The sequence below is a fragment of the Macaca fascicularis genome, chromosome 18 (assembly GCF_037993035.2).
Source record: "Macaca fascicularis isolate 582-1 chromosome 18, T2T-MFA8v1.1".
Lineage (NCBI taxonomy): Eukaryota > Metazoa > Chordata > Mammalia > Primates > Cercopithecidae > Macaca > Macaca fascicularis.
The window spans coordinates 68,198,199-68,221,129 of NC_088392.1; the positions used below are offsets into that span (position 1 = coordinate 68,198,199).

General features: G+C 40.3%; 1 protein-coding gene across 14 annotated transcripts in view; it reads left to right on the plus strand.

Annotated features, from left to right (window-relative positions):
- The window catches only part of ESCO1 (establishment of sister chromatid cohesion N-acetyltransferase 1), a 74,295-nt gene that overhangs the window by 39,529 nt on the left and 11,835 nt on the right, over positions 1-22,931 (plus strand). For 9 of the 14 annotated variants that reach the window (XM_015440120.4, XM_074022747.1, XM_015440121.4 and 6 more), the window contains exon 8: positions 2,096-2,227. In XM_015440120.4, coding sequence (XP_015295606.3) covers positions 2,096-2,227 — 132 coding nt within the window. Of the gene's footprint in view, positions 1-2,095; positions 2,228-22,667; positions 22,792-22,931 lie in introns of all 14 variants that reach the window. The other 5 variants (XR_012427273.1, XR_012427274.1, XR_012427272.1 and 2 more) reach the window with 1 other exon arrangement.

Sequence of the window (22,931 nt, forward strand, 5' to 3'; positions counted from 1 at the left end):
GTGTGTGTGTGTGTGAGATGGAGTCTCACTCTGTCACCCAGGCTGGAGTGCAGTGGCACAATCTTAGCTCACTGTAACCTCTGCCTCCTGAGTTCAAGCAACTCCTGTCTCAGCCTCCTTAGTAGCTGGGACTATAGGTGCATGCTGCCACGTCTGGCTAATTTTTGTATTTTTAGAGGTTTATTTGGCTTATGGTTCTGTGGGCTGGCATCTGCATTTTTAGTAGAGATGGGATTTTACCATGTTGGTCAGGCTGGTCTTGAATTCCTGACCTCAGGTGATCTGCCTGCCCAAAGTGCAGGGATTACAGGTGTGAGCCACCACGCCTGGTCTTAAAATTTTTGGGGGACTGGGCGCCATGGCTCACGCCTGTAATCCCAGCACTTTGGGAGACCGAAGTGGGCGGATCACAAGGTCAGGAGATCAAGACCATCCTGGCTAACACAGTGAAACCCCGTCTCTACTAAAAATACAAAAAAATTAGCCAGGTGTGGTGGCAGGTGCAGGAGAATGGCATGAACTTGGGAGGTGGAGCTTGCACTGAGCCGAGATTGCACGCCACTGTGCTCCAGCCTGGGCGACAGAGCAAAACTCCATCTAAAATAAATAAATAAATAAATAAATAAAAATTGTAGAGGAGAAAACTGTTGAGTAAAGACTTATTTTGTTGTTGTTGTTGTTGTTGTGTTTTTTGTTTTTTTTTTTGAGATGGAGTCTTGCTCTGTCACCCAGGCTGGCGTGCAGTGGCATGATCTCGGCTCACTGCAGCCTCTGCTTCCTGGGTTCAAGTGATTCTCCTGCCTCAGCCTCCCAAGTAGTTGGGGTTACAGGCACACACCACCATGCCTGACTATTTGTTGTATTTTTGATAGAGATGGGGTTTCGCCATGTTAGCCAGGCTGGTCTTGAACTCCTGACCTCGTGATCCAAAGTGCTGGGATTACAGGCGTGAGCCACCTCAGCTGGCCCCCCAGACTTTTAAGACATTAAAAAATTGAGTGAGTCAGGCGCGGTGGCTTACGCCTGTAATCCCAGCACTTTGGGAGGCCGAGGCAGGTGGATCACCTGATGTCAGGAGTTGGAGACCAGCCTGGCCAACATGACGAAACCCGGTCTCTATTAAAAGATACAAAAATTAGCTGGCCTTGGTGGTGGGTGCCTGTAATCCCATCTACTCGAGTGGCAGGGCAAGACTCTGTCTCAAATTAAAAATAAAAATAAAAAAGAGTCTAGCTGGGTGCAGTGGCTTACACCTGTAATCCCAGCACTTTGGGAGGCTGAGGCAGGCAGATCGCTTGAGCTCAGTTCTAGACCAGCCTGGGCAACATGGTAAAATTCTCTCTCTACAAAAAATATAAAAATTAGCCAGGTGGCGAGGCATGGTGGCTCATGCCTGTAATCCTAGCACTTGGCGAGGCTGAGGCAGGTGGATCACCTGAGGTCAGGAGTTCAAGACCAACCTGGTCAACATGGTGAAACCCCATCTTTACTAAAAATACAAAGAATTAGCCAGGTGCAATGGCACGCTCTTGTAATCCCAGCTACTCGGAAGGCTGAGGCAGGAGAATCGCTTGAACCTGGGAGGCAGAGGTTGCAGTAGCTAAGATCGTGCCACTGCACTCCAGCCTGGGTGACAGAGTGGGACTTTGTCTCAAAACAAAAACAAAAATTAGCCAGACATGGTGGCGCATGCCTGTAGTCCCAGTCTGGGTGACACAATGAGACCCTGTATCAAAAAAACTTTTTCCTCTACATGCTAGTAGTATAATTATTACAAATATGAAATATATATTAGTTCTCATTCATAGAATATTTACTATTTGGGGCTTTAGGACTAAGTTTGTGATGTTAAAGCTATTTGTCAGTTTTTAAAAAATTGTTATATGCTACGGATCAGGTTACTAAAATGGAAACATTAATAAAATCACATGCAGATTTCAAAGATTAGCATGTAGTTTTTAGTAATTAACATTGAATGTTATTCATTGTAAATTAAACAATTCTCACTTCATGCTCACACTATAGCCTTAGAGGCTGATGTTCTGGAATAATTGTTTTGGGAGGAAAAAAACTTTTGTATGTTTTTTATAAATAGGATGCAGGACAAAAAAGATTTGGAGCAGTTTCTTGTAATGTTTGTGGAATGCTGTATACAGCTTCAAATCCAGAAGATGAAACACAGCATCTGCTTTTCCACAACCAGTTTATAAGTGCTGTAAAATATGTGGTAAGTGGAATTTTGTGAATTCTAAAATGCAAAAATCAGATAATTAGGTCGGTCTCTTACTGAGATGAGTTGCCAAATTTAAATCACTGAAAAATGTATGTTTTTAAGAGACAATAATATGTACAAAGCACATGTAGTGTATATACTGGCTTTTTAAAAACAAAGCCAAACATAAAAACCAGCTAATTTATTCTGACTGGTTTATGTTGTGGGATTTTGAATTTAAATTTTACTTTTCTGAAGTAGTGATTGTACTTGTCAGAAGTAATGTTATTTAACTTGTATTTTTTTAAAAAAAAATTTCCTTTGATTTCAATAATTATTTACTGTTGATAAATCTATTTGATATTTATATTTCTTGGCACAGTTTTATATATGGAGTTTGATCGTGATAGGTATTATACCAAGTAGGCTGTTTGGAGATTTCCTTTATCTTCTCTTTGTTATCATGAGGGTTTTTCTTTATAAGATTAAAAAAGAAAAATTCTAGAAAATTAAGACCTCAGAATTTGTAGTATACTAAAAAAACAAAATTCCCATAGAGTAAATCTGTTTTAGTACAAAATATATTTTTTAATGTAAGTGCATTTTAGGCATAATGGGTATTATTTAATATTTGTGGAAATAGCAAAATTTTTTTAACAATTTTGAACCATTTCAGATATCTTGTGAAAATAGTAATTTAATTGAATTGCTGTTTACCCATATCTGAAATGGAATCTCTTTTTATTATATACATGTTACCTTCAGTACTGTACACTCACATTAATAAGACCTCCAGGATATCTGAACTGAGATCACCAATTCATTTCATGTAAATCTTTATATAGGTACCAGATACTGGATTATTTAAAGGTCTTTATTGGCCTCCGTTAAATTCATATGCTTGTATTAATACTTACCTTCGGTTGAAAGGTTTGTATTCATTATTTCATTCATCCACCTGCTACCCAGGATAGGGTGAGTTTTTACTTTTTTGGTTCTCTACCATTGGTCATCCTTTATATTTCTTATTTCATCTGACTTTTCCACACACTCCCTCCTACCACTTCACCAAATATAAGGTGCGTGGATGTAGAATATCTATAGCTAGATACTGTTTTATCATTTGAAATTTGTACTTTTTCAATTTGACTATGTTAATATCCTTGCATTGTGAAAAAAAATAATTCTATCAGGTAGCTAAATTATAGAATACTTCTAGGACAAAAATAGTTCAGTATATTTTATATACAAATCTCGTAGAGGAAGTTAGTTCAAGTAAATTCTACTCAGTGTACATTATTTAATTCTGGTGATCATTTAGTTTCCTGAAATTATAGAAACATTCGATTTCAAAGTCTTAATTCTTCACCTTAAGGAAAATTCTTAATTTCTGAGAGGAAGAGTAAATAAATAAATCTGGAAATATCTGCTCTACTCTTCCAAGATGCCAAGGGAAGTAGATTTGTGGAACAAGGTGAAGTCATCATCTTCCAAACAAATTCTGGCTCTCTTGCAAAGCTGCAAAGCAATGTAGCAACCTAGGAAAGATTATTTCCTGCCCCAGCCGGACCCCTCCTCCAACCCCCCCTTGATGGGACAGAGCCATGGGTTATTTTTTTTCATTTTTGAAATAAGCTCAAGAGAAGGAATTGAGTTTAGCTGTTGGCCATCCTTTGCTGTTATCAAGGTCGATATTCTTATCTTTTGCTGTTTTCAGATGTAGGTGTACATAGAGTCTGAGGAAGAGACTCTTCCAAAACATTGTGGTATTCCATAGTGTATGGAGAGAAGAAGAAAACGTACCTATCTTAAAGTTGTTCTGCTGTGATCACAGTTCTAGATTTTGGGTTGTGACTTTAAAACATTTATTGGGCTTTTCATTTTATGCCTTTCATAGACATTAAGTACTCACAAATGCTTGACAAAATATCTAATTTTATTTAATGCCAATTTTATCTGTTAGGTTTGTGTTTGTGAGAAGTATGTAGAAGAAGTCATTTGGTGCTCTGGTGTTAATTCATGTTAAATGGACAATATCAGGAACTGGAAATAAAGTTTTGTTCTACTTAAGACTAAAAATAGAATAAATTAGAAATAACTAGTTTTACTTAAAATTTTCTTCTTTTTTTTGAGACGGAGTCTCGCTCTGTCACCCAGGCTGGAGTGCGGTGGTGTGATCTTGGCTCACTGCCTCCTCCACCTCCTGGGTTCAAGCAGTTCTCCTGCCTCAGCCTCCCAAGTAGCTGGGACTACAGGTGCACACCGCCATTCCCAGCTAATTTTTGTATGTTTAGTAGAGATGGGGTTTCACCGTGTTGGTCAGGCTGGTCTCAAACTCCTGACCTCAGGTGATCCACCTACCTCGGCCTCCCAAAATGTTGGAATTACAGGCGTGAACTACTGCCAAAATTTTAATCAAACATTCTGTAGAAAAAAAAAGATAAATACCTTTTTCTTTGGGTAAAATTTTTTTCCAGGCAGATTAATAATCTGATGACAATTGGAAATAGCTAAAAATCCTATTTTCAAAAGGTTAAAATGTAGATAATTTTTTCTTACCATATTCTTTCATTGTACCTCATCTGCGTGGCTGACACCATTTGGGGAAATGAATTTTATTTGACTTATTAGAAACTAGGAAGCAGCCGAGGCAACACGTGAAACCCCATCTGTACAAAAAAAAGTTAGTTGGGCATGGTGGCATGCGCCTGTAGTCCCAGTTTCTCGGCAGGGCTGAGGCAGGAGGATCACTTGAGCTTGGGAGGTTGACTTGAGCCCAGGAGGTTAAGGTGAGCCAAGATTGCACCACTGTCTGTGCGACAGAGCAGGACCCTGTTTCAGAAAAAAACAAAAAAAGCCCAAAAAACTATTTAGGAAGAAACCTCTTAATGCTTCAAGTGGAGCCTGGACTCTGGTTTAGAGCTAGGAAACTACTTCAGTTTCCTTCCAGAACTAAGGTACTGTTCCCTAAAGATGTGAAGAGAAAGCACGAGTTCTCTCCCCTGGTGTGTTGAGCCACGTTACAAGGCCAGGAAACTGCCAGAAACCTATCAGGAACTCAGCTATATTTTGAGCTTTTAGTAATGCTAAAGAACAATGTGTGGGTTCTTGGCAGAGAAAAACTCAGTCCTTTTTTCCTGTATTATCCTTTTTAACTCCTTTGAATTAATTCACATCTGAGTGAATGATGTGTGGAGGGCACTACTCTCTGGGCTATGCCCTTCAAGTTTAGGAACAAAGTCTGAAAGAAATGAAAACTAAAAGATCTAAGTAACCATTAAAGCAATAAATCAATATTAAATATTTAACTAAATCATATGTTAGCTTTGCAACTTAGAAGTGGTCAGAATCGTTTGTTTTCATAGACAGGAAAGAGTTAAGATTTGACTTTTAAAATGAACATAGTCATCTATGATTGGTAACAGTACAACTAAAGCAAGAGAAAGCTTAACATTTTTGTGAGGGATAATGAGTAGATCTTTTTTATTGAATCGGGATTTTTGTGGATAATGAGACTAGAAAAATACAATCAAGTCAAATTGTGATACTTTGATTTTGAATGCTATATGGACTTTATTCTTCCTGTTCTTTTACGTTTTGAAGAATCTTGAACATTTTGAATGATAAAAATTTAAATAATGTTAAAACAATATTTTGATGAAGTGTAGGGAGATAATTAATATTTCAATGGCATATATAGAGAGTAGTATACATATTAGGTGTGTATAGTGCCGAATTACTGTGACATTGGTAGAAATAGGAAAGAACGGCCGGGTGCGGTGGCTCAAGCCTGTAATCCCAGCACTTTGGGAGGCCGAGACGGGCGGATCACGAGGTCAGGAGATCGAGACCATCCTGGCTAATATGGTGAAACCCCGTCTCTACTAAAAATACAAAAAACTAGCCGGGCGAGGTTGTGGGCGCCTGTAGTCCCAGCTACTCGGGAGGCTGAGGCAGGAGAATGGCGTAAACCCGGGAGGCGGAGCTTGCAGTGAGCTGAGATCCGGCCACTGCACTCCAGCCTGGGCGACAAAGCGAGACTCCGTCCCAAAAAAAAAAAAAAAAAAGAAATAGGAAAGAACATTGATGAGAAACTTTGGAGAAAGAGTTGGCAATACCAGGCACAGTGGCTTACGCCTGTAATCCCAGCACTTTGGGAGGCCGAGGTGGGTGGATCACTTGAGACCAGGAGATCGAGACCAACCTGACCAACGTGGTGAAACCCCATCACTACTAAAAATACAAAAATTAGCTGGGCGTGGTGGCACACGCCTGTAGTCCCAGTTACTCGGGAGGCTGAGGCAGGAAATCGCTTGAGCCCAGGAGGCGGAAGTTGCAGTGAGCTGAGATCGCACCACTGTACTGCAGCCTGGGTAACAGAACGAGACTCCGTCTCAAGAAAAAAAAAAGAGAAAGAGTTGACAGATCTCTGATTGGCTACAGAGCTGTGCTATCCTGTGAAGTAGCCACTAGGCTACATGAAATTAAAAATGCTGTTCTTCAGTCATACTATCCAGTGCTTAAAAGCCACACATTTCTAGATGCTACTGTGTTATGTGGTGTATATATAGAATGTTTACATCATCACACAGATCGTTCTCTTGGATGGTGCTGCTACAGAAAGCTGAGGAAAGTTACGTGTGATTAAATTTTTGATTTAGGGAAACCATGATCCAGTAACTCTTGCTTAACCTTTTATTTTTTTTATGTGAAATTTGAGTACATATAATTTAATTCTGTATACTTTTTCTTTATTTCTTTTCAGTATGATTAGGAAAAAGAGGAAACTGGGCATTAGAGAAAAGATGATAGTAGAGCAGGATTAGAGTTTTTTTTTTCTGATTTTTAAATTTTATTTTTATTTTGAGTCAGGATCTTACTCTGTTGTTCAGGCCGGAGTGCAGTGGCACAATTATAGCTCACTGCAGCCTCAAACTCCTGGGTTCCAACAATCCTCCCACATCAGCCTCCTGAATATCCGGCACTACAGTTGTGTGCCACCATGCCTGGCTAATTTTTGTATTTTTTGTAGAGACAGAGTTTCACCATCTTGCCCAGACTGGTCTCGAACTCCTGAGCTCAAGCTATCTGCCCATCTTGAGTTCCCAAAGTGCTGGGATTATAGGTGTGAGCCACTGTGCCCAGCCTGTTTTATTTTTTTGAGACAGGGTTTTGCTGTGTTGCCCAGGCTGGAATGCAGTGGTGCTATCATAGCTCATTGTAACCTCAAACTCCTGGGCTGAATCTTCCTGTCTCAGCCTCCTGCATAGCTAGGACTATAGGCAACAGGCCACCAGGCCTGGCTAATTTTTCTTTTTCCTTTTGGGACAGTGTCTTGCTCTGTCACCTAGGGTGTAGTGCAGGGGCACAATCTTGGCTCACTGCAGCCTCAACCTCCTGGGCTCAAGTGATCTTCCTGCCTCACCCTCCTGAGTAGCTGGCACTACAGGTGAGTGCCACCACACCTGGCTAATTTTTTGTAGAGCTGGGGTTTGGTTTTGTTGCCTAGGGTGCTGAGATTGTGGGTGTGAGCCACCACGCCTGGCCTAGACCTGTTTTAGATCCGCAACAAAATTGAGCAGATACTACAGAGAGTTCCCATGTACTCCTTAATTCCACACATGCACAGACTCCCTCACTGTCAACATCCCTTATCATAGTGGTACATTTGTTATAATTTATGAACCTACATTGACACATCATTATTTCCCAGAGTATGTATTTCATATTAGGATTTTCTCGTATATTCTGTGGGTTTTGAGAAATGTATAATGACATGTATTCACCATTATGGTATCATGCAGAATAGTTCCACTGTGCTAAAAATTCTGCTTTGCTTATTTACCCCTTCTTCCTACCTTAACCCCTGCCAACCACTGGTCTTTTTAATGTCTCCGTAGTTTTACCTTTTCTAGAATGTCAGAGTTGGAATAATATACCATGTAGCCTTTTCTGATGGGCTTTTTTCACTTAGTAATATGCACTTAAACATCTCCCATGTCTTTATTTAGTAAGTTAGTTAGTTTGAGATGAAGTCTTGCTCTGTCACACAGGCTGGAGTGCAGTGGCGTGATCTCTGCTCACTGCAACCTCCATTTCCCAGGTTCAAGTAGTTCTCCTGCTCAACCTCCCGAGTAACTGGGACTACAGGCATGTGCCACCACATCCGGCTAATTTTTTATTTTTTATTTTATTCTATTTATTTTTTTGAGATGGACTCTCACTCCTGTCCCCCAGACTGGAGTGCAGTGGCGTGATCTCTGCTCACTGCAACCTTCACCTCTCGGATTCAAGCAGTTCTCTGCCTCAGCCTCCTAAGTAGCTGTGACTGCAGTTGTGCGCCACCACTCCTGGCTAATTTTTGTATTTTTTGTAGAGACAGGGTTTCACCATGTTGGCCAGGCTAGTTTTGAACTTCTGACCTCAAATGATCTGCCCCCTCAGCCTCCCAAAGTGCTGGGATTCCAGGTGTGAGCCACCACGCCCGGCCTAATTTTTTATTTTAATTTTTTTAGTAGAGATGGAGTTTCACCGTGTTGGCCAGGCTGGTCTTGAACTCCTGACCTCAAGTGATCCACCTGCCTCGGGCTCCCAAATTGTTGGGATTACAGGCATGAGCCCCTGAGCTGGGCTCCCATGTCTTTTTATGGCTTTGAAAGCCCATTTCTTTTTAGCTCTGTGTGATATTCCGTTGTCTGGCTGTATCATAGTTTATCCATTCACCTACTGCAGGATATCTTGGTTGCTTCAAAGTCTGGCAATTATGAATAAAGCTGCTGTGTACAGGTTTTTGTGAGGACATGTTTTCAGCCCTTGATGGTAAATACCAAGAAGCTTGATTGCTGGATCATATGGTAAGAGTGTGTTTAGTTTTGTAAGAAACTGCCAGGCTCTCTTCCAAAGTTGCTGTATTATTTTGCATTTCTACCAACAATTAATGAGAGTTTGCCTTGCTTCATATCCTCACCAGCATTTGGTGTTATCAGTGTTCTGGGTTTTGGCCTTTCTAATAGGCTTGTAGTGGTATGTTACTGTTTTAATTTGCATTTCCTATTAATATATGATACGGAATATTTTTCATGTGCTTATTTTCCATTTGTATATCTTCTTAGGTGAAATCCTTTGCCCATTTTTAATTTTATTTATTTTAATTTTAATTTTTTAATCAGGCTGTTCTCTTATTGAGTTTTAAGAGTTCTTTGGGTATTTTGGGTAACAGTTTTGTGTGTGTTTGTGTTTTTGTTTGTTTGTTTGTTTTTTGAGATGGAGTTTCATTCTTGTTGCCCAAGCTGAAGTGCAATGGTGCAATCTCAGCTCACTGCAGCCTCCGCCTCTCGGGTTCAAGCGATTCTCCTGCCTCAGATTCCCGAGTAGCTGGGATTGCCAGCATTCACCACCATGCCTAGCTAATTTTGTATTTTTAGTAGAGACAGGGTTTCTCCATGTTGGTCAGGCTGGTCTCGAACTCCTGACCTCAGGTGATTCACCCACCTCAGCTTTCCAAAGTGCTGGGATTACAGGCGTGAGCCCCCGTGCCCACCAGGTTAACAGTTTTTAAATCAGATGTTTATTTTGTAAGTATTTTCTTCCAGCCTGTAGCTTGTCTTCTCATTCTCTTAACAGTATCTTTTTCAAAACAAAAAAAAAATTTTTTTTTTTTAAATAAAAATAGAAATGGAGTGTTGCTGTGTCATCCTAGCTTGTTTCAAACTCCTGGGTGCAAGTGATCCACCTGCCTTGGCCTCCCAAAGTGCTGGATTACAAGCAAGAACCACCGTGCCCAGTCCAAAAAATACTTTTTATTATATGCTTTTTCTTTTTTGAGACAAAGTTGTGCTCTGTCACCCAGACTGGAATGCAGTGGTGTGATCAGTGCTCACTCTATCCTTGACCTCCTGGGCTCAAGCAATCATACTATCTTATATCTTAGCCTTCCTAGTAGCTGGGACCACAAGGGTACACCACCGTGCTTGACTAATTTTTAAATTTTTTGTAGAGATGAAGTTTCCCTATATTGCCCAGGTTGGTCACAAACTCCTGGGCTCAATCAGTTCTCTTGCCTCTGCCTCCCAATGTGTTGGGATTACAGGTGTGAGCCACCATGCCTGGCCAACGGTATCTTTTAAAGAGCAGACATTTTAAATTTTAATGGAGTCCAGTTTATCAGTTATTTCTGTCATGAATTGTGCCTTTGGTATACTTAAAATGTCATTGCCATACCCAAGGTCATCTAGTTTTTCTCCTTTGTTATCTTATATTTCTGCATTTTATGTTTAGATCCATTTTGAGTTAATTTTTGTGAGGGATGCAAGGTCTGTGTTTAGGTTACTTTTACATATAGATGTCCAGTTCAGCACCATTTGTTGGCTATCTTTTCTCCATTATATTGCCTTTGCTCTTATATCAAAGATCAGTTGACTATTTTTATGTGAGTCTATTTCTGGGCTCTCTGTCCTGTTTCATCGATCTGTTGTTTCACCAATACCACTGTATTAGTCCGTTCTTATGCTACTATAAAGAATGCCTGAGACTGGGTAATTTATAAAGGAAAGAGGTTTAATTAACCCACAGTTCTGCATGGCTAGGAAGGCCTTAGGAAACTTACAATCATTGCAGAAGGGGAAGCAGATTTGTCCTTCTTCACATGGTGGCAGGAGAGAGAAGTGCCGAGCAAAGGGGGGAAACCTTCCCTTATAAAACCATCAGATCTTGTGAGAACTCACTATCTCAAGAACAGCAGCTTGGGGGTAACTACCCCCATGCTTGATAACTAGTCTTATAGTAAGTTTTGAAATTGGATAGTGTCAGTCCTCCAACTTTGTTGTTCTCCTTCAATTTTGTGTTGGCTATTCTAAGTCTTTTCCCTCTCAGTACAAATTTTAGAACTAGTTTGTCAATATCTACAAAATAGCTTGCTGGGATTTTTATTAGGATTGCATTGAATCTATAGATGAAATCAGGAAGAACTGACCTTTTAAGAATATTGAGTCTTCCTATCTGGTTTTGTAAATTTTTATTGTACGTTGGAGATTGTGTGTGAAGAAATAGTAGAGACTGAAGTAGATAGTATCCTTTCCCTTACCCATGAGCGCTTTCTCTTTTCTTTTGTCAGTTAACTATGGTGAGGGGCTGATTGCTTAGATCTAATTAAAAATTGAACTGGGTCAGGTCAGAGTTGGGTTTGAAACTTTAGTTTTCTGTTCTAGTATTAGGTGTCTCTCTGCAACTGAGATTGGGGATCTAAGCTCCACACAACACTAAAACTCTCTATACCTTGCAGCCCAACTGTACAGTTGTCCCATGGGAGAGAGTTGGTAGATCATTATTACTGTATTTGGAGTTTCTTCAGATTTCAGACTGCCATGCCAGGCCACATAATTCTGGTTGGTTTCTCTTCGTTCCAGCAAGAGACTCTTCTCCTTGTTCTCTGTCTGTTGCAGGCTTGCTTGTTCACCCATGCTTCCAGACTTGGTCAACATCTTATGGTTAAAAATGGCTACTGGTCTCTGCTCACTTAGGAAGGACTGGTTCATCTCTGAAAATCAGTTCATTTAGACATTTTGTTTCTACACCTTTTCAGTGTCTTTTAAAAAACACATGCTTTTTCTTTTTTTTTTCTTTTTTTTGAGACGGAATCTCGCTCTGTCACCCAGGCTGGAGTGCAGTGGCACCGTCCTGGCTCACTGCAAGCTCCGCTTCCCGGGTTCACACCATTCTCCTGCCTCAGCCTCCCAAGTAGCTGGGACTACAGGTGCCCACCACCATGCCTGGCTAATTTTTTGTATTTTTAGTAGAGGTGGGGTTTCACTGTTTTCGCCAGGATGGTCTTGATCTCCTGACCTCGTGATCTGCCTGTCTCGGCCTCCCAAAGTGCTGGGATTACAGGCGTGAGCCACTGTGCCCAGCCAACACATGCTCTTTCATTTATTGGGTGTTTTCTTATTACAACAGATACAGTGATCTTTTGTGACCTCTTTTATCCTAATTGGGAGCAGAACTCCCAGAGATGTACATTGTGATAACATTTTTCAGTAATAGACTTGTTGGCTTTGTTTAATTTTGGCTGTAGAGGTTGAGTGGAATTTGGACCATGAGTCTTTTAAAGTCATAAGCAATACCGATGAACCCAATGTATTTGCTAAGTCCAAATGACCTTTGAGATGAGATTTACATCGAATAAAGTATTTCTTATATACTGGGATATTGTTGCTACCAGTTGAAAAGTGCTTAATATGTGAATCCTAATAAAGAGATTTTTAGGATTCTTTAATATTTGAAGATGACAGAAGAGAAAAAAGTATCGTAATTCTTCCCATTTGACTTTTTATTGGGTCTGACTCAGGCATATCTTGTGAGAAATATTCATGTAGTCGTAAGGTTTAGATGTTATAGTAGAAGTTCACTTAATCATCGTAATGGGAAAATTGGGTCAGTTAACTAAATAATATCTGATTATCTAAAAAGTTGATGACTGTTGGTTATTAACTGACCCAGTTCTCCCAATTATGTTGACTAAGTTGCTGAGACTCTTTTCCTTGTTCTTTGCATGTTGCAGGCTTGCTTGTTCACCCATGCTTCCCAGACATAGTCAACATCTTAGGGTTAAAAATGGCTACTGGTCTCTGCTCACTTAGGAAGGGCTGGTTCATTTCTGAAAATCAGTTCATTTAGACATTTTGTTTCTATACCTTTTCAGTGTCTTTAAAAACACATGCTTTTTTATTTATTGGGTGTTTTCTTACTACAATAGGCACAGTAATCTTTTTTGTGACCTTCTTTGTTTGTTTGTTTGTTTTTTGAGATGGAGTCTCTCTCTGTTGCCCAGGCTGGAGTGCAGTGGCATGATCTTGGCTCACTGCAGCCTCTGTCTCCTGGGTTCAAGCAGTTCTTGTGCCTCAGCCTCCCAAGTAGCTGGGATTACAGGCATGTGCCACCATGCCTAGCTAATTTTTGTATTTTTAGTAGAGACAGGGTTTCAGCACATTGGCGAGGCTGGCCTTGAACTCCTGACCTCAGGTAATCCACCTGCCTCGGCCTCCCAAAGTGCTGAGATCACAGGTGTGAGCCACCGTGCCCGGCCTTTGACCTTCTTTATCCTAGTTGGGAGCAGAACTCCCAAATACATTGAAACCAACCTGACCAACATGGTGAAACCCCATCTCTACTGAAAATACAAAAATTAACCGGGTGTGATGGTGTCTGCCTATAATCCCAGCTACTTGGGAGGCTGAGGCATGAGAATTGCTTGAATCCTGGAGGCGGAGATTGCAGTGAGCTGATATCGTGCCACTGCACTCCTGCCTGGGCAACAGAATGAGACTCTGTCTCAAAAAAAAAAAAAAAAAGTCTGGAGGTGTGTCATGGTCAGGGTGGTTCCATCTAGCAGTTCAATAATGTCATCATGAATGCTGGCCATTTCTCATTCAGCACTCTGCTGTTCTTAGTGTGTTGACTCTTGTGCTTCACGGTTGTTACATCATGGTCCTAAAGTAGATTTCTGCAGTCCAGATACCGTATTCAGGGTCAAAGCAGGAATGCTGGGTGAGATGGGTACTCAAATGGCATTTTGGGGTTTGTTTTCTTTTTAGAGATAGGGTCTCAAAAATTAGAGTGGGGTTTTATGTTAAGAAACAGCCTTTACAAACAAGTTGTATTAAATGATTCTACTTCTAGGACACTATCTTATGGAAATGCAGTTTTTGAGATCAAAGTACTGGAATTAATGGTTAAAAGACCCAGACACATTGATCCTTCAGAAAACTCTGTAGCTCTTAATAAGGAGGGAATAGATTTATATTTCTTTCCTTTTTTTTTTTTTTTTCTAAGATACAGGGTCTTGCTCTGTTGGCCAGGCTGGAGTGCAGTGGTACAATGAGCTCACTGTTGCCTTGAACTCCTTGGCTCAGGGGATCCTCCTGCCTGAGTCTCCACAGTAGTTGGTACTACAAGCATGTGTCACCATGCCCAGCTGATTATTTTACTTTTTGTAGAGATAAGGTCTTGCTTTGTTGCCCAGGCTTGTCTCAAACTTCTGGCCTGCCTTGGCCTCCCAAAGCGCTGGGATTACAGGGGTGAGATACCATGCCTGGCCAATTTTTAAATTTTTAAATTTTTTTTGAGATGGATATTGCTATGTTGGCCTGGTGGTCTTGAAATTCCGGCTTCAAGCAGCCCTCCCACCTTGGCCTCCCAAAGTGCTGGGATTACAGTCATGATCCACCACCCTCCTCGCCTTTTTATTTTTGCTTTTTGAGACAGGGTCTTAACTTGGTCACCCAGGCTGGAGTGCAGTGGCGCAATCATGGCTCATTGCAGCCCAACTTCTCAGGCTCAAGCAATCCTCCTGCCTCAGCCTCCTGAGTAGCTGAGACTATAGGCATGTGCCGTCACACTCAGCTAATTTTTCTACTTTTTTGTAGAGACAGGGTCCCACTATGTTGCCCAGTCTTGTCTCATACTCCTGGGCTCAAGCAATTGTTTGGTCTGCCAAAGTGTTGAGATCACAGGCATGAATCACTGTGCCTGGCCTGCCTCTATTTTTTAGTTCTTAGCATTCCCACCACCAAGAATGCCATCCCATTTTTATACATGCCTTTCAATCCCAGGGAAATACCTTCTTTTCTTTTTTTCTTTTCTTTTTTTTTTTTGAGACGGAATCTCGCTCATTTGCCCAGGCTGGAGTGCAGTGGCACAATCTCAGCTCACTGCAAGCTCCGCCTCCCGGGTTCACACCATTCTCCTGCCTCAGCCTCCCGAGTAGCTGGGACTACAGGCGCCCGCCACCACACTCGGCTAATTTTTTGTATTTTTAGTAGAGATGGGATTTCACTGTGTTAGCCAGTATGGTCTGGATCTCCTGACCTCGTGATCCGCCTGCCTTAGCCTCCCAAAGTCTTGGGATTACAGGCATGAGCCACTGCGCCTAGCCGGAAATACATTCTTTTCTATGAACATTTTTCTTTTATTCCTCTCTTATCCCCATAAGAGTTTTCTCTATCCTCTTAAAACTTATTTTAACACTTTGCTTACGTTATTTTGCCTTTTCTTATAGGTTCCTGCTTCAATTTGATAGTTGTTTCTTTGAGAATTAAGAAATATATTAAATATACATATTGATAGACTGATTTTCGATTCAGAAACGTTGAAGTATAATGAATAAAGCTTATTTTAGAATCAAGAAAAACATCTTTCAAGCGTATACTTCATTGCACTTTGTATTAAAGACATTTTATACTATAGTTTCTCCTATTAGATTTATAAGATTCTTGAGGTCAGTGTGGCATAGTAGAAAAGAAAGCTTAAACTATAGAGATGTGGTTTCCTAATGAGCCATTTACTAGTTGTATGACCATAGCATATTAACTCTTTTTCTCTTTAGTTTTTTTTTTCAAATCTGTAAGCAATGAAAGCAATATCTTATGTGATAATTTTTTCTGAGGCTTATTTATTTCTTAAATGTTTATTAACTGTCGACCTTGTTTTTAAAAATTATTATAAAGATCTTTTATGTAAGTTCACAGATCAGTGCGAGGGACAATGGGTAAACATTTAAATAGTGTGGAAAATGCTACAGTAGTATTTTAGGATATACAGGGTACTATATAGAGCATAGAGCAAGGACGTATGACAAAGATTGGAAAAGTCAGGTTAGCACTTAATAAATTCAGAAAGGGTAAGTAGGAGTCCCTTGAGCTCAGAAGGTTATAGAGCAAAGGCATATCAGGCCAAGAGAGCAGCATGTGAAAGGTCAGACAAATATTTCATTATGATTTGTGACTGTGTTGTATTGGAAAAGCTGCAAGAGATAAGGCTGAAAGAGGTAGATGGGGGACCAGATCATGAATGACCTTGTAAGGCATGAAGGCATTGAAGATTTAAAAACCTAAACCAGCCAGGCACGATGGCTCACACCTTTAATCCTGGCACTTTGGGAGGCCAGGGCGGGAGGATCACTTGAGCTCAGGAGTTTGAGACGAGCCTGGGCAACATGGCAAAACCCTGTCTCTACAAAAAATAGAAAAATCACCTGGGTGTTGGGGTGCATGCCTGAGGTCCCAGCTACTTGGGAGGCTGACTTGGGAGAGTTGCTTGAGCCTAGGAGGTTGAGGCTGCATTGAGGCATGATTGCACCACTGCACTCCAGCCAGGGCAACAGAGTGAGACCCTGTCTCAAAACCAAAACCAAAATCTGCTAAACCAACTAAAATGCTTAGTTGCTGTAATAATCAGAACTGTTATTTATTGAGTACATATTATTGTGCTAGGCCCAATGGTCAACATTTTATAGTGTTTTCTCATTTAGCTTCTCAGTAGTTTTCTGTTTTTTGTTTTGTTTTGTTTTTATTTGTTTTTGGTGGTTTTGGTTAGAGCAAGGTTTCACCATGCTGCTCTTAACAGGCTGGTCTAGAGCTCCTGGGCTCAAGTGATCCTCCTTCCTCTACCTCTCAAAGTGTGGATTATAGGTGTGAGCCACTGCACCAGGCCTGTTTTTATATCTATTTTATAGGTGAGGAAACCAAGTTTTAGAGAGGTTAAGTAATTTGCCCAAAGCATTGCAGCTAGTGAGTAGCAGAGTTTGCATTCGAATCTTAGGTTTTTCTGATTTTTGAAATTCTCCTTACCACTATACTATACTGCTAAGATCAATGGTTTGTATACATGGTAGGTAGTCAGCACATATTTATTGAATTGAGAGAATTTTTCCATGTGTATGTCACTTTCAAACTAGTAGTAATATCTAAGACTTTTCAGCACTTTGAAGTTCTATATGGCCATATGGATTAGGCACACATCTTTACCAGTATTGTTTTTTTTTGTTTTTGAGATGGAGTTTCGCTCTTGTCACCCAGGCTGGAGTGCAGTGGCGTGATCTCTGCTCACTGCAACCTCCATCTCCTGGGTTCAAGCAATCCTTCTGCCTCGGCCCCCTGAGTAGCTGGGATTACAGGCATGTGCCACATGCTTGGCTAATTTTTTGTATTTTTAGTAGACACAGGGTTTTGCCATGTTGGCCAGGCTGGTCTCAAACTCCTGACCTCAGGAGATCCACCCGCCTCGGCATCCCAAAGTGCTGGGATTAAAGGCGTGAGCCACCGTGCCCGGCCTCAACTTAACTTTTAAAATTACTATTGAAATGCCTATTTTTCGAATTCCTTTAGTAATTTTTTGTTTTGTTTTGTTTTTTTTGAGGCAGTGTCTTGCTCTGTCACCCAGGCTGGAGTGCAATGGCGTGATCTTGGCTCACTGCAACCTCTGCCTCCCAGGTTCAGGGGATTCTCCTGCCTCAGCCCCCTGAGTAGCTGGGATTACAGGTGCCTGCCACCAAGCCTGGCTAATTTTTGTATTTTTAGTAGAGACAGGGTTTCGCCATGTTGACCAGGCTGGTCTCGAACTCCTGACCTCAGGCGATCCTCCCACCTTGGCCTCCCAAAGTGCTGGGATTACAGGCATGAGCCACTGCGCCTGGCTGGCCAGTAATTTTTTTTTTTTTTGAGATGGAGTCTTGCTCTGTCCCCCAGGCTGGAGTGCAGTGGCACGATCTTGGCTCACTGCAAGCTCCGCCTCCCGGGTTCACGCCATTCTCCCTCTTCAGCTTCCCGAGTAGCTGGGACTACAGGTGCCCACCACCACACCTGGCTAATTTTTTGTATTTTTAGTAGAGACGGGGTTTCACCGTGTTAGCCAGGATGGTCTCAATCTCCTGACCTCGTGATCCGCCTGCCTCAGCCTCCCAAAGTGCTGGGATTACAGGCGTGAGCCACCGCACCCGGCCTTTATTTTTTACTGCTAAATAAATGATGCTTGAACAAACCTTGGGCCATTGGTACAGTTTTGACAATAGGCAATTTGAATTTTCCAAAACAGGTTTAATGCAGTACACACACACAGACACACACACACACACACACGCACAGAGTAATGAACTCCTTTGTACTGATCACCTGCCTTCAACAATTCGTGGATAATCATCTTCATCTAACTTTCCCAATTATTTTGAAGTAAACTCAGGCATCATGTTATTACTTTAGTATGTATTTCTAAATATGTATTTCTTTTCTTTTTTTTTTTTTTTTTTTTGAGATGGAGTTTCACTCTTGTTTGCCCAAGCTGGAGTTCAGTGGCGTGATCTTGGCTCACTGCAGCCTCCACCTCCTGGGTTCAAGTGATTCTCCTGCCTCAGCTGGGATTACAGGTGCATGCTACCATGCCTGGCTAGGTTTTTTTTTTTTTTTTTTTTTTTAATATATTTTTAGTAGAACATGCCTGGCTAGGTTTTTTTTTTTTTTTTTTTTTTTTTTTTTAAAAATATATTTTTAGTAGAACATGCCTGGCTAGGTTTTTTTTTGTTTTGTTTTGTTTTTTTTTTTGTTTTTGTTTTTTTTTTTAAATATATTTTTAGTAGAAACGAGATTTCACCAGATTAGGCAGGCTGGTCTCAAACTGACTTCAGGTGATCCGCCCGCCTCAGCCCCGCAAAGTGCTGGAATTATAGGTGTGAGCCACCATGTCTCACCTCTAAATATTTATTTCTTAAAGATGAAGATTGGCCGGGCGCGGTGGCTCAAGCCTGTAATCCCAGCACTTTGGGAGGCCGAGACGGGCGGATCACGAGGTCAGGAGATCGAGACCATCCTGGCTAACACGGTGAAACCCCGTCTCTACTAAAAAATGCAAAAAATTAGCCGGGCGCGGTGGTGGGCGCCTGTAGTCCCAGCTAGCTACTCGGGAGGCTGAGGCAGGAGAATGGCGTGAACCCGGGAGGTGGAGCTTGCAGTGAGCTGAGATCCGGCCACTGCACTCCAGCCTGGGCGACAGAGCGAGACTCTGTCTCAAAAAAAAAAAAAAAAAAAAAAGATGAAGATTACTCCTGTTTTGTTTTGTTTTGAGATGGAGTCTCGCTCTGTCACCTAGGCTGGAGTGCAGTGGTGCTATCTTGGCTCACTGCAACCTCTGCCTCCCAGATTCAAGCAATTCTCCTGCCTCAACCTCCCTAGTAGCTGGGACTACAGGCACGCACCACCATGCCCAGCTAATTTTTTTGTATTTTTAGTAGAGACAGGGTTTCACTGTGTTAGCCAGGATGGTCTTGAGCTATTGATCTCGTGATCCGCTTTCCTCAGCCTCTCAAAGTGCTGGGATTACAGGTGTGAGCCACTGTGCCTGGCCAAAGATTATTCCTTTTTTAAACATAAAAGTACCTTAAATAATATAACTACACATTCAATAAATGAATTAATTATTGAAATCAAGTTTTCCATCAGAGTTAAAAGCTTCCCAAATAGCTCATGATTTCCTATGTTTCTTATTTGTTTGAATTAGGGTTTATATATTACATTGGTTGGTATGTCCCTTTAGTATCGTTTAATCCCTAGGTTCTCCCTGGATCTGTTTTTTTCCCTTGTAATATTTATTTTTTGAAAAGCTGGTTGTTGGTTTTATTTCTTCAAATATTCCTTCAAATGTATATTCTCATTCAACCTTTTTATGAAATTGTGATTAATATGAACTTTTAAAGTTGGAGTATTATTTATACAATTAAATCTACACATCTTAAGTGTTTGGTTTGAATTTTGATCATTGTATATACGTGGTATCTACCACTCAGTATATTTTGTTTCTAATTGTAATCCTTTTTTTTGATGGAAAAAGGAGAAATCCATTCTTTAGACTGTACAGTTTAGAGTAACTACAATAGCAAGGAGAAAAGAATAATAATTAATTAATCCCAGCACTTTGGGTGGCTGAGTGGGTGGATCACCTGAGGTCGGGAGTTTGAGACCAGTCTGACCAACATGGAAAAACCCTGTTTCTACTAAAAATACAAAAAAATTAGCTGGGCACATGTCTGTAATCCCAACTACTCGGGAGACTGAGGCAGGAGAATCACTTGAACCCAGGAGGCGGAGGTTGCAGTGAGCTGAGATTGCGCCATTGCACTCTAGCCTGGGCAACAAGAATGAAACTCTGTCTCAAAATAATAATAATAATAATAGTAATAATTTCTTGCTATTAGAAATACAAATTAGGAATATAAAGTTTTCTGCTTTTCGTGAAGTAGCCAAATGGATGAAGTAAGAAAAAAATGGGTTTTGGAAAATACTACTTGTTAGCAGAGGGTTATGTGTAACGTACTAGTGCTGAAATACGTTGGAGCTAAAGGTCAGAAGTGTAAGTGCACTGCATTGGAATTTATATCTTTGTAGAAACATTGTGGCTATTTGGTTATTCTTCTAAATTGCATGCACTCTTTCCTGAACCCTGCATTTCTGTCCCTTAATTTTAAGCATTGGATGGACTTTACAACCTCTAAGTTTCTCTGAAGTAAGGAAGGTCATGTGGTTATTGCTGACTAGCAGTAAACTGTAGTTGAGGCATAGATATGTCTTGAGTATGTTATTTGAACAAATATTAGCTAACTTGTTTCTTTCATCTTTTGTTTGTCTATGATTTGAATTTATTCCTGTATTTAACCTTGGGAACATTTATTGATTGACTGTTTTGTTAGATTAGTGCATTGATCTTAGTTTGATACTAGTAAGAAAGGAGAATGGAAGTTACTAAGAATTACTGAGTGGCTACTTTTTGAGCAGTTGTCTCAAATATAGCACGCTCGTACCTGTCCAAGTGATGGAGGTGATGATAGCCATTTTTTAGAATGCTTAGGTCAGGAAACAGAATCAGAGTTCTGGTGATTTGCCTAAGGCCATGCATCTAGTAACTACCAAGAACAAGGATCTAAACCCTGAACTTTTACTCTAGAATTACTTAAAAGTTTTCACTAAAATGTGCTTTCTTAGCTTGGCATGGTGGTGCATGCCTGTAGTCCCAGTTACTTGGGAGGCTGAAGCAAGAGGATTGCTTGAGCCCAGGAGCTTTTGAAGCTGCTGTGAGCTGTGATCTTGCCACTGCACTCCAGCCTGGGTGACAGAGTGAGACTCTGTCTCAAATAGGTAAATTACATTAATAAATAAAACTTGCTGTTTTCATGCACATTAGAAACCTAAGCAGTACTAAGTATCCCTTTGCAGTCTTAGCTTCTTAGATTAAAGGGCTTTTATTTAGTACATGAAAAAAACGGTACTATTTAAAACGTAAAATTTTATCAAATTGAATTGTGATAAAAATGTCAGCATGAACATACAAGTCTGAAGTTGTTTCAAGAGAAAATTTTGCACTTCAAATTAATAAAGCAAAATAATTTGTATAATGTCTATAATGCAATATAATGACATGAAACCTGTATTACTGTTTTTAAAGGCATTTAATAGGAAAATAGTTTATGGAAGTGTCTTTAGATAATTCAGTTCAGGAAGAATGGTTTTCTTATAACTTGAAGTTACTTAAGTTTTTAGGTCTTTTCGTTGTTTTAAAGTGAAAATCTCTTCATTTTATTAAAAATAGGTTCATAAATTTAAAAGCTTTTTCATAAAGTAGCATTACTAATAGAAATTTGTTTTTAAAGAGGTGATATCTTGTAAGTCTTCTCAAAATTGTTTACCTATATTCAGATCTGTATATGATTCAGATTTTTTCTTTCTTTATGTCTTTTTTTTTTGGAGACAGTGTCTCGCTCTGTCACCCAGGCTGGAGTGCAGTGGCGCGATCTCAGCTCACTGCAACCTCCACCTCCCGGGTTCAAGCGATTCTGCTGCATCAGCCTCCTGAGTAGCCGGAACTACAGGCACGTGCCACCACACCCGCCTAAAACTACAATAATTTTTTGTCTTTTAGTAGCTATGGGGTTTCCAGAATGGTCTTGATCTCCTGACCTTGTGATCCGCCCTCCTCCCAAAGTGCTGGGATTACAGGCATGAGCCATCACACTCGGCCTTAAGTTTCTTTTTTAAAACCTTATTTAGGTTGAAGAACTACAGATTTAGTTTCTTAGATGAAAAAAGGACTTCTGTGGCTATTTCTTCTCTTTTCTTTTCAAATCTTGAGAACATGTTACCAATGATAATTAATTTTAATCATCTGAATTTAACTTTTCTGTTGGGTACTCTATTATGTAAACAAGTTTTGGATTTTAAATCTTCTAATTTAAGTTGTTACATATACCAAGCTTATTAACTAGAATTTTTGTTCCCAACAATGATCTTTCTACCCTCCCCTCTCCAAAAAATTCTTGATGGTTTAAGAAAATGAATCTGCTTTCATACTTGCCATAGTATATTTTTAAAGAAATCTAGTTGCCATTTTCTTGGTTTCATTGAGCTTTTGTGTTCTTAGAAGAAACATCAGAAAAAATATGGTGGTTTTCTCTACTGGAAGTATAAATGGCTTCTGGAAAGGCCTTTTTATGTAAAGTTGGTTGGGTTAAGACAACTGGAACAACTAGTTAAGCTCATTCCTTCTGTACTTATTTTGAACTTCAAAGCTCCTAGTTTTAACCTCTGGTTCAGTCCCATCTTACTAGATTTAAGTGGCTTTTGTTTTGTTTGTTTTTTTTATGCAGGTTCTGCTCATTAATCACCACGAGTGTGGATCTGAAGAAGAGTTTATTACCTCTCTTTTTTTGAGTATGTTTAACTTCAGATACACACAACGTAGCTTCTCCTTCCCTATTAGATTCTTAGAAGGTAGTTATATTTTTTATAGTCTCCTTCTTGTGGCTTTGGTAGTTGTGATCAATAAGCATAAAACTATTCCTTTCATACTGGGCTACTGCATGCAAATCAGTTCATTTAAAACCTCCTGGAGGTCTTTGGCATGCCAGACA